At 43.8% G+C, this 12,141-nt stretch overlaps 1 protein-coding gene across 1 annotated transcript in view; it reads left to right on the forward strand.

Annotated features, from left to right (window-relative positions):
- ALDH1A1 (aldehyde dehydrogenase 1 family member A1) overlaps nucleotides 1-12,141 on the forward strand; it is a 105,889-nt gene that overhangs the window by 75,212 nt on the left and 18,536 nt on the right. The window contains exons 10-11 of the mRNA XM_082244138.1: nucleotides 7,250-7,414; nucleotides 7,981-8,138. Of these exons, the coding sequence (XP_082100264.1) occupies nucleotides 7,250-7,414; nucleotides 7,981-8,138 (323 nt within the window). The remainder of the gene's footprint in view (nucleotides 1-7,249; nucleotides 7,415-7,980; nucleotides 8,139-12,141) is intronic.

The raw sequence follows: 12,141 nt of genomic DNA on the forward strand, positions 1-12,141 counted from the left end.
GCTGTAGACTATAAGGCAAGTTCTTTGGCATCTAGCTACCTTGCACCACTGGACAACTGTTAGTACCCTCTGAAAATACCAGGACACTGCACAGTAACCTGGATACGTTCCTCTAGGGTAACAATCCAGGGTTCTGCTGAGGAGAGGGTAATGGCCAGAACTCTCATAACCTATGAGTGCCATTTCAGTTCACAGTTACCACTGGCACTTACATTCCCAAAAAGCACACAATCACCAGGGATCAATTCAGTGTCTTTACTCACAAGTCCCAAGGACAGTTGCTACCTTCCAGTTTCCCCTGGACACAGTCCATTGAAGGAGATAATCCTTCTCTGTACAGATTGCTTTTTGGTGAAGTCCTACAGTCAGCTTCTCAGGAGATCCTTCCAGGCCCTCAGCCCTGACACTGCTGAGACCTCAAGAACAGGAACACAGTTCATGGGCTGCCTAAGGGCAGGAGCCCCTCATCTTTTTGAAACTCTCCTGGGGAGAAGGAGCAATCTCTCCTGAGCTTCAGACTATTTACCACCTCACTGGCCACCTGCTGGTCATTCCCCTCCAGGGATCGTCCGAGGCATGATAAATATTTATTAGAATCTCCCTCCCTAAATTCCAGAAGCGTCTTTCAGAGGCAAGATAAGCAATCAAACTCCTAGCCTGTGAAACCCTGAATAAACCAGAACATACAATTACTGCTCTCTTGAATACAGAAGAAAAAAAAATGTGCCCAGCATCCTATGCTAGGAGAGTTTACTACAAGGTGTTGTACTATGTCTGCCTTTACTTCTTATATCCTCTGTCTGCAGCTTTTTGACTAACAACAAACTTCATTCCATAAAAAGTCTTCCCATATACAGTATGTGTTACAACAGTCCAATCCTCTACTGAACACTTACAGAGATATCCATTTAAACGTGTATAACAATGTTTAGGTCTACATTCACATTAAAGGGTCCTCTCAATCTCCAGCCTGTTTTTGCTGCCGTCAGAGTTCTGGATTTGGAGTCACACTGGATGCCATCATGTCCTGATGTCTTCAGATTACTTAACAGCATTGCCTTGTGGCATCAGACTTTCTAATTCAAGCTACCTGTCTGCTGGATTCATTGTTGTTTATTATGGGGCACATACAGTGGGTACGGAAAGTATTCAGACCCCCTTAAATTTTTCACTCTTTGTTATATTGCAGCCATTTGCTAAAATCATTTAAGTTCATTCTTCTTCCTCATGAATGTACACATAGCACCCCATACTGACAGAAAAACACAGAATTGTTGACATTGTTGCAGATTTATTAAAAAAGAAAAACTGAAATATCACATGGTCCTAAGTATTCAGACCCTTTGCTCAGTATTTAGTAGAAGCCCCCTTTTGATCTAATACAGCCAGGAGTCTTTTTGGGAAAGATGCAACAAGTCTTTCACACCTGGATTTGGGGATCCTCTGCCATTCCTCCTTGCAAATACTCTCCAGTTCTGTCAGGTTGGATGGTAAACGTTGGTGGAAAGCCATTTTTAGGTCTCTCCAGAGATGCTCAATTGGGTTTAAGTCAGGGCTCTGGCTGGGCCATTCAAGAACAGTCACGGAGTTGTTGTGAAGCCACTCCTTCGTTATTTTAGCTGTGTGCTTAGGGTCATTATCTTGTTGGAAGGTAAACCTTCGGCCCAGTCTGAGGTCCAGAGCACTCTGGAGAAGGTTTTTGTCCAGGATATCCCTGTACTTGGCCGCATTCATCTTTCCCTCGATTGCAACCAGTCGTCCTGTCCCTGCAGCTGAAAAACACCCCCACAGCATGATGCTGCCACCACCATGCTTCACTGTTGGGACTGTATTGGACAGGTGATGAGCAGTGCCTGATTTTCTCCACACATACCGCTTAGAATTAAGGCCAAAAAGTTCTATTTTGGTCTCATCAGGCCAGAGAATCTTATTTCTCACCATCTTGGAGTCCTTCAGGTGTTTTTTAGCAAACTCCATGCGGGCTTTCATGTGTCTTACACTGAGGAGAGGCTTCCATCGGGCCACTCTGCCATAAAGCCCCGACTGGTGGAGGGCTGCAGTGATGGTTGACTTTCTACAACTTTCTCCCATCTCCTGACTGCATCTCTGGAGCTCAGCCACAGTGATCTTTGGGTTCTTCTTTACCTCTCTCACCAAGGCTCTTCTCCCCCGATAGCTCAGTTTGGCCGGACGGCCAGCTCTAGGAAGGGTTCTGGTCGTCCCAAACATCTTCCATTTGAGGATTATGGAGGTCACTGTGCTCTTAGGAACCTTAAGTGCAGCAGAAATCTTTTTGTAACCTTGGCCAGATCTTTGCCTTGCCACAATTCTGTCTCTGAGCTCTTCAGGCAGTTCCTTTGACCTCATGATTCTCATTTGCTCTGACATGCATTGTGATCTGGAAGGTCTTATATAGACAGGTGTGTGGCTTTCCTAATCAAGTCCAATCAGTATAATCAAACACAGCTGGACTCAAATGAAGGTGTAGAACCATCTCAAGGATGATCAGAAGAAATGGAAAGCACCTGAGTTAAATATATGAGTGTCACAGCAAAGGGTCTGAATACTTAGGACCATGTGATATTTCAGTTTTTCTTTTTTAATAAAGCTGCAACAATGTCAACAATTCTGTGTTTTTCTGTCAGTATGGGGTGCGATGTGTACATTCATGAGAAAGAAGAATGAACTTAAATGATTTTAGCAAATGGCTGCAATATAACAAAGAGTGAAAAATTTAATGGGGTCTGAATACTTTCCGTACCCACTGTAAGCATGCTTTACAGTAAGGCAGATAATTACCAACACACTACAAACAGACCTTTTATTGCACCTGCACTTTTCATTCCAGCACACCACAAAGCATTGATGGTTCACATCTATGCATTGTGGTTTACTAAAACACAGGTCTGTTATAGTGTGTTGGGGTGCAATGGTGTGCCATTAAAAATGATGGTCACGGAAAATCACGGACCACTTATTCACCCTTACCTGTTTGTTCAAGCTCACAGCACAGATGGTTTATATCTTTGTGGTACACGCTAAAATTCTGGTCCTTTTTGGTGTGTTAGGGATATGCATTAGAGTGCCATTCATAATGAATGTCACTTCAACACCATTATGCATTATCATGATTATGGTAACGCATGATAAACTGTGCATTTTACCACGAGTTACTGCAGCACAATGATGTGAACCCAGTGTACTATATACACTGCTCAAAAAAATTAAAGGAACACTTTAAAAACACATTAGATCTCAAAGAGGAAAAATATCATGCTGGATATCTATACTGATATAGACTGAGTAATGTGGTAATGTGCTAGGAATGAAAGGATGACACATTGTTTGATGGAAATTAAAATGGTCAATCTACAGAGGGCTGAATTCAAAGGCACCCTGAAAATCAAAGTGAAAAAATGATGCAGCAGGCTGGTCTATTTTGCTTAAATTTCATTGCAGCAACTCAAAATGGTACTCAGTAGTTTGTATGGTCCTCACGTGCTTGTATGCATGCCTGACAATGTCAGGGCATGCTCCTAATGAGACGATAGTAGGTGTCCTGGGGTATTTCCTCCCAGATCTGGACCAGGGCATCTCTGAACTCCTGAACAGACTGAGCTGCAACTTGGCAGCGTCGGATGGACCAAAACATAATGCCCCAGAGGTGTTCTATTGGATTTAGGTCAGGCAAGCGAGGGGGCCATTCAATGGTATAAATTCCTTCATTCTGAAGGGACTGGCTGCATACTCTCGCCACATGAGACCGGGCATTGTAGTGCACCAGGGGGAACCCAGGACCCACTGCACCAGCCTAGGGTCTGACAATGGGTCCAAGGATTTCATCTCAATGCCTAATGACAGTCAGGGTGCAATTGTCTAGCCTATAGAGGTTTGTGCGTCCCTCCGTGGATATGCCTCCCCAGACCATCACTGACCCACCACAAAACCGGTCATGCTAAATATGTTACAGGCAGCATAATGTTCTCCACGGCTTCTCCAGACCCTTTCATGTCTGTCACATGTGCTCAGGATAAACCTGCTCTCATCTGTGAAAAGCACAGGGCGCCAGTGGCAGACCTGTTAATTCTGGTGTTCAAAGGCAAATGCCAATCCGAGGTGCCGAGCAGAGAGCACAGGGCCCACTAGAGGATGTCAGGCCCTCAGGCCACCCTCATGAGGTCTGTTTCTGATTGTTTGGTCAGAGACATTCACACCAGTGGCCCACTGGAGGTCATTTTGTAGGACTCTGGCAGTGCTCATCCTGTTCCTCTTTTCACAAAGGAGCAGATACCGGTCCTGCTGATGGGTTAAGGACCTTCTTTGGCCCTGTCCAGCTCTCCTAGAGTAACTACCTGAATCCTGGAATCCCCTCCATGCTCTTGAGACTGTGCTGGGAGACACAGCAAACCTGGCAATCGCACGTATTGATATGCTATCCTGGGGAAGTTGGAATGCCTGTGCAACCTCTATAGGGTCCAGGTATTGCTTCATGCCACCAGTAGTGACACTGCCCCTAGCCAACAGAAAAACTAGTGATAAAAGTCAGAAAAGATGAGTAGAGAAAAAATATCAGTGGCCTTTACATGTAAAACCATTCCTGTTTTGGAGGTCGTCTCATTGTTGCCCATCTAGCGCACCTATTGTTAATTTAATTAACACCAAAGCAGCTGAAACTGATTACCCAATCCCCTCTGCTACCTAATTGACCAGATCAATATCCCAGGAGTTTAATTGACTTGATGCTATACTCTGATTAAAAAGTGCATATATGTATTGGCAATATACGGCAATAGACACTAAAAGATTATGATTTGATAGCCAAAATTTTTTTTATAATTAGTCCATAGATATGAATAGCAATTGGCTAACAATAGTGATTTGCCAAGAGAACATGACCAAAATCTTGAGGTACTGCTACAGTATGTACCATGGTTTTTGACTAATTCTGATTAAAGTTAGGTAAGTTAAGGGCCATACACAGGGGCGGAATAGGAGGGCGGCATCGGCTGGTTCAAAATAAATCGGCCAATATTTGGCCCATGTGTATGGCAGTCGGTCCAAAAGACGCCAGCTTCCGTCGAAGGGGCACGACCGAAAAAGGTCTGCTAATCAGCATGCGGACAGCGCTCTCAACCAATGACTAGTGTGTTCTGGCAGGAGGAACACAATAGCTCAGCGGAGATCGCTGTACTAACATAGTTAGTACAGCGGCTCCTTCCGAGTTCTTCATTTTTTTTTTTCGTTTAACCTGCTGGGTTGAATAGTGTGTACCAGGCTTGTATCTATAGAAATGTTTATACTACAAAATTCTTGGGTACGCTTAAGACAAAGCAGTGATAGCTTAGTGCAGTGATGGCGAACCTTGGCACCCCAGATGTTTTGGAACTACATTTCCCATGATGCTCATGCCCTCTTCATTGTAGTGTTGAGCATCATGGGAAATGTAGTTCCAAAACATCTGGGGTGCCAAGGTTCGCCATCACTGGCTTAGTGCAAGGGCCTGGCGTTCTATTCATTTTGGATCATACATACAGTGGGTACGGAAAGTATTCAGACCCCCTTACATTTTTCACTCTTTGTTATATTGCAGCCATTTGCTAAAATCATTTAAGTTCATTCTTCTTCCTCATGAATGTACACATAGCACCCCATACTGACAGAAAAACACAGAATTGTTGACATTGTTGCAGATTTATTAAAAAAGAGAAACTGAAATATCACATGGTCCTAAGTATTCAGACCCTTTGCTGTGACACTCATATATTTAACTCAGGTGCTTTCCATTTCTTCTGATAATCCTTGAGATGGTTCTACACCTTCATTTGAGTCCAGCTGTGTTTGATTATACTGATTGGACTTGATTAGGAAAGCCACACACCTGTCTATATAAGACCTTCCAGATCACAATGCATGTCAGAGCAAATGAGAATCATGAGGTCAAAGGAACTGCCTGAAGAGCTCAGAGACAGAATTGTGGCAAGGCACAGATCTGGCCAAGGTTACAAAAATATTTCTGCTGCACTTAAGGTTCCTAAGAGCACAGTGGCCTCCATAATCCTCAAATGGAAGACGTTTGGGAGGACCAGAACCCTTCCTAGAGCTGGCCGTCCGGCCAAACTGAGCTATCGGGGGAGAAGAGCCTTGGTGAGAGAGGTAAAGAAGAACCCAAAGATCACTGTGGCTGAGCTCCAGAGATGCAGTCAGGAGATGGGAGAAAGTTGTAGAAAGTCAACCATCACTGCAGCCCTCCACCAGTCAGGGCTTTATGGCAGAATGGCCTGACGGAAGCCTCTCCTCAGTGTAAGACACATGAAAGCCTGCATGGAGTTTGCTAAAAAACACCTGAAGGACTCCAAGATGGTGAGAAATAAGATTCTCTGGTCTGATGAGACCAAAATAGAACTTTTTGGCCTTAATTCTAAGCGGTATGTGTGGAGAAAACCAGGCACTGCTCATCACCTGTCCAATACAGTCCCAACAGTGAAGCATGGTGGTGGCAGCATCATGCTGTGGGGGTGTTTTTCAGCTGCAGGGACAGGACGACTGGTTGCAATCGAGTGAAAGATGAATGCGGCCAAGTACAGGGATATCCTGGACAAAAACCTTCTCCAGAGTGCTCTGGACCTCAGACTGGGCAGAAGGTTTACCTTCCAACAAGACAATGACCCTAAGCACACAGCTAAAATAACGAAGGAGTGGCTTCACAACAACTCCGTGACTGTTCTGGAATGGCCCAGCCAGAGCCCTGACTTAAACCCAATTGAGCATCTCTGGAGAGACCTAAAAATGGCTGTCCACCAACGTTTACCATCCAACCTGACAGAACTGGAGAGGATCTGCAAGGAGGAATGGCAGAGGATCCCCAAATCCAGGTGTGAAAGACTTGTTGCATCTTTCCCAAAAAGACTCCTGGCTGTATTAGATCAAAAGGGGGCTTCTACTAAATACTGAGCAAAGGGTCTGAATACTTAGGACCATGTGATATTTCAGTTTTTCTTTTTTAATAAATCTGCAACAATGTCAACAATTCTGTGTTTTTCTGTCAGTATGGGGTGCTATGTGTACATTCATGAGGAAGAAGAATGAACTTAAATGATTTTAGCAAATGGCTGCAATATAACAAAGAGTGAAAAATTTAAGGGGGTCTGAATACTTTCCGTACCCACTGTATGTGATTAAAATAGATCATGGCAATCTTTTGCAAGATGTGTGTTCTATTTTAACACAACAATAAAACTCTTTTTTACAGATTGACAAAGAACAGTACGACAGAATCCTTCACTTAATTGAAAGTGGAAAGAAAGAAGGCGCAAAGCTGGAATGTGGAGGTGGCTCATGGGGTGACAAAGGATACTTTATCCAACCCACTGTCTTCTCAGATGTCAAGGATGATATGCGCATTGCCAAAGAAGAGGTATCTTTAAATTTATATAGAATAATAGCTTTTTGTTTACTGAAGAAATTATAATATATAAGATTCTGGTGTAGAGGTTGACCATTAAAATTTAACTCGTCAACATGTATTCAGTCTAATGATTTACTTTTTCAAAATAGAAAATATACTGAAAACTTTTACCAAGCTGTAGAATTATGTGTAAATTGCTGGACACCAGCTCCAAACCAATAATATACTGAAGACGGCCTTTAAAAAAATTTTGCTCCACCATCTGAATTTTTTTCTAATTCTTTAATGGCTTTGTGATTTTCTTTGATAGAAACAAAGTTTGATACTGCAGAGGTAAGAAACACCAAAAACTGATCAGTGGATAGGAATATATTCAGAAACTATGACATGGATATCTTGATTTTGGGATATCAAAGACATTTAAAATGTCAGGAGCCAAAAAACCTACCAAACTCCATTTAACAAAAATATCATTTTTTAAAAGATTGAACTTTTAATATTGAATAGAGTCAATCTTGTTTATAATGTATAATGGTATTAGGAGTTAATCTATGTTACCTATTTTATCTTTATAGATATTTGGGCCAGTACAACAAATTTTGAAATTTAAAACTACTGAGGACGTAATTAAGAGGGCAAACAATACAACTTATGGATTGGCTGCAGGAGTTTTCACCAAAGATCTTGATAAAGCAATAACAGTTTCCTCTGCCCTTGAAGCGGGAACTGTCTGGTAAGCATTTGCACATATTTGAAATTGTTAGTGTGAAAAATGTGCAGAAATGTATTCAATTACAGTGCCTAAGTGCAATAAAAATACTGGTCTTAATAGACAACCTTTCAAACTTTGGAGCAGTGTTAAACCCAAAAGCAAAAATTCATGATGTTGCAGGTTACCAATTCTTAGTTGTGGTGACTGCATTCATTTTCTTTTTTAGGATTTTCCTTTTTTTTCACCTGTCAGAGAAGCCTAGTAAACACTATTAGTTTTTTTTTTTTTTTTTGTTCAACCCAGCAGGCTGAAAAAAAAAACTGAAGAGCTTGGGAGCAGCCGCTGTACTAACTATGTAATGTTAGTACAGCTATCTCCCCCGCTGAGCTATTATGTTCTGACAGGGGGACAATCTGATCGGTCAGTGCTCGCAGCCATTGGCTGAGAGCAGTGATCTGATGCCATTCAGCAGACCTTTTTCGGTCATGCCCCTTCGACAGATGCCGGCCGTACACATTGGCCAAATGTCAGCTGGGTTCTATTGAACTGGCCAATGTCGCACGATATTCGGCCCGTGTGTAAGGCCCTTAAGGCTTCATGCACATAACCATGCAGGATCTAAACAGCATGCAGATCCTGATTAAAGAATCAGTCAAGTTTTCTAATGTATTTCAATAGGCGGCTGTGCATGGCAACTGTGGGTCCCAGGTGAATAATTACATAGACTCTGGGCAGTGTACAACCCCTGTATGGCCATGTGCATGAAGCCTAAATCTGTCCAGCAAAAGTGGAAGAAAAAAAACTGTTGATGTAGCAGCTTAAAACGTTTGACTGGAGTTCATCTTTATTTAATTTGTCTAAATCTGTTAGTGCATCTAAAACTGGCCATAGATGAGTCAATTATTTTTTTTTTCGTTCAACCAGTGATGTGCTATTGTATTCTGACAGTGGGGAGGCTTCCCTGCCATCAGAATACACTGATCAGTGCTATAGCTGGCATCACTAATTGAGCAGTAAAAACAGGGCTATTGTACAGATGGATGACTTCTGTAAAACCACCCTGCCTATACATGGATCAAAATTTGTCCAATCCCTGCTAACCACTTCAATACAGGGCACTTTCACCCAATTCCTGCCCAGGCCAATTTTCCCCTTTTAGCGCTGTTGCATTTTGAATGACAATTGCGCGGTCATGCAACACTGTACCTACACCAAATTTATGTCATTTTCCCCCCACAAATAGAGCTTTCTTTTGGTGGAATTTGATCACCTCTGGGTTTTTTCCTTTTTGCTAAACAAATAAAAAAAGGAAAAGTTTGAAAAAAAAAAAAGTTTTTTTGTTTATGTTATACAATTTTGTAAATAAATAATTTTTTTCCTGCACTGATGAGCACTGATGAGACTGCACTGACAGGCACTGATGGGGTGGCACTGATGGGGTGGCACTGATAGGTGGCACTGATAGGCACTGATATGTGGCACTGCTAGGTAGCACAGATATGCAGCATTGGTGGGCACTGACTGGTGGCACTGCTGGGCACTGATAGGCGGCATTGATGGGCACTGATAGGTGGCACTGACAGGCACTGATAGGTGGCACTGATGGGCACTAATGGGCACTGATAGGCAGCACTGGTGGGCACTGATGGTCGGCACTGATGGGCACTAATGGGCACTGATAGGCGGCACTGGTGGGCAATAATGGGCATTGGTGGGTGACACTAAAACATGGCAATGATGGGCACTTGTGGGCAGCACTGATAGGGAGGGCACTGGTGGGCAGCACTGATGGGGAGGGCAATGGGGGGCTCCCTGAGCCCTGATTGCCATCCCTGGTGGCCATAGTGGGCATCCCTGGGGTCATAGGTGGGCAACCCTGGGGTCATGGGTGGGCATCCCTGGTGGTTCTAGTGGCACCCCCCCGAGGGTCTGCACTGGTAATCAATGATCTGATTACCTGTGCCGACCCCCCCTGTCAGGGGAGCCGCCGATCGGCGCTCCTTTACTCGTGCCTATCAGGCACGAACTAAGGAAAGCCGATCAACGGCTCTTCCTGTTTACTATGTAACCACCTGTGATTGGACACGGCTGGTCACATGGTAAAGAGCTACGTCACCTCGCATTACCCCCGGGGGGCATGCAGAGCTGTATTATCCTGCCGCAGTCATATGATGTCCGGTCAGGATAATACAACCACATTCCCGCCGTCAATCTGCTATAGGGCGGGCGGGAAGTGGCTAAACCAGCAGCATTTCATGCATGGCCAGCCTAACACTACCCTCTCCTCAGGTTGACAACACTGCTATCTAAAAGTGTCTCTGTTGCACCTCCATCCAGAGCAGAGATACCCTAAGACAGACAGTGTGTTACTGGCTAGATCACCAGGTAAAAATAAAGGGGGAAAATAGCATAAAAAAAGAAAACTATTGCAGCCACCACATTTAAGGATTGGTACATTGCAATATATTATACAATGCTTTTGTTTTTGGGTTGAATACTGCTTTAACCACTTGACCTCCAGAAGATTTACCCCCCTTCCTGACCAGGCCATGTTTTGCTTTTTGGCACTGCATTACGTTAACTGACAATTGCGTGGTCATGCAACATTGTACATAAATGAAATTTACAGTATCTCACAAAAGTGAGTACACCCCTCACTTTTTGGTAAATATTTTATCATATCTTTTCATGTGAGCACACTGAAGAAATTAAACTTTGCTATAATGTAAAGTAGTGAGTGTACAGCTTGTATAACAGTGTACATTTGCTGTCCCCTCAAAATAACTTAACACACAGCCATTAATGTCTAAACCGCTGGCAACAAAAGTGAGTACACCCCTAAGTCAAAATGTCCTAAATTGGACCCAATTAGCCATTTTCCCTCCCCGGTGTCATGTGACTCTTTAGTGTTACAAGGTCTCAGGTGTGTTTAATTTGGTGTCATTGCTCTCACTCTCTAATACTGTTCACTGGAAGTTCAACATGGCACCTCATGGCAAAGAACTCTGTCTCTGATTATCTGAAAAAAAGAAATGTTGCTCTACATAAAGATGGCCTAAGCTATAAGAAGATTGCCAAGACCCTGAAGTTGAGCTGCAGCATGGTGGCCAAGACCATACAGTGGTTTAACAGGACAGAGTCCACTCAGAGCAGGCCTCGACATGATCGACCAGAGAAGTTGAGTGCACATGCTCAGCCTCATATCCAGAGGTTGTCTTTGGGAAATAGACGTATGAGTGCTGCCAGCATTGCTGCAGAGGTTGAAGGCTGGGGGGACAGCCTGTCAGTGCTCAGACCATATGCCGCACACCACATAAAATTAGTCTGCATGGCTGTCATCCCAGAAGGAAGCCTCTTTTAAAGATAATGCACAAAAAAGCCCACAAACAGTTTGCTGAAGACAAACAGACTAAGGACATGGATTGCTGGAACCATGTCCTGTGGTCTGATGAGACCAAGATAAACGTATTTGGTTCAGATGGTGTCAAGTGTGTGTATGTGGCAACCAGGTGAGGAGTACAAAGACAAGTGTGTCTTGCCTACAGTCAAGCATGGTGGTGGGAGTGTCATGGTCTGAGGCTGGATGAGTGCTGCCGTCACTGGGGAGCTACAGTTCATTGAGGGAGCCATGAATGCCAACATGTACTTTGACATACTGAAGCATAGCATGATCCCCTCCGCTCAAAGACTGGGCCGCAGGGCAGTTTTCCACCATGATAACGACCCCAAACACACCTCCAAGATGACCACTGCTTTGCTAAAGAAGCTGAGGGTAAAGGCGATGGACTGGCCAAGCATGTCTCCAGACCGAAACCTTATTGAGCATCTGTGGGGAATCCTCAAACAGAGGGTGGAGGAGCGCAAGGTCTCTAACATCCACCAGCTCTGTGATGTCGTCATGGAGGAGTAGAAGAGGACTCCAGTGGCAACCTGTGAAGCTCTGGTGAACTCCCTGCCCAAGAGGGTTAAGGCAGTGCTGGAAAATAATGGCGGCCACACAAAATGTTGACACACAAATGTTGAC

Source organism: Pelophylax lessonae (assembly GCF_965119305.1).
Source record: "Pelophylax lessonae genome assembly, chromosome: 1".
Lineage (NCBI taxonomy): Eukaryota > Metazoa > Chordata > Amphibia > Anura > Ranidae > Pelophylax > Pelophylax lessonae.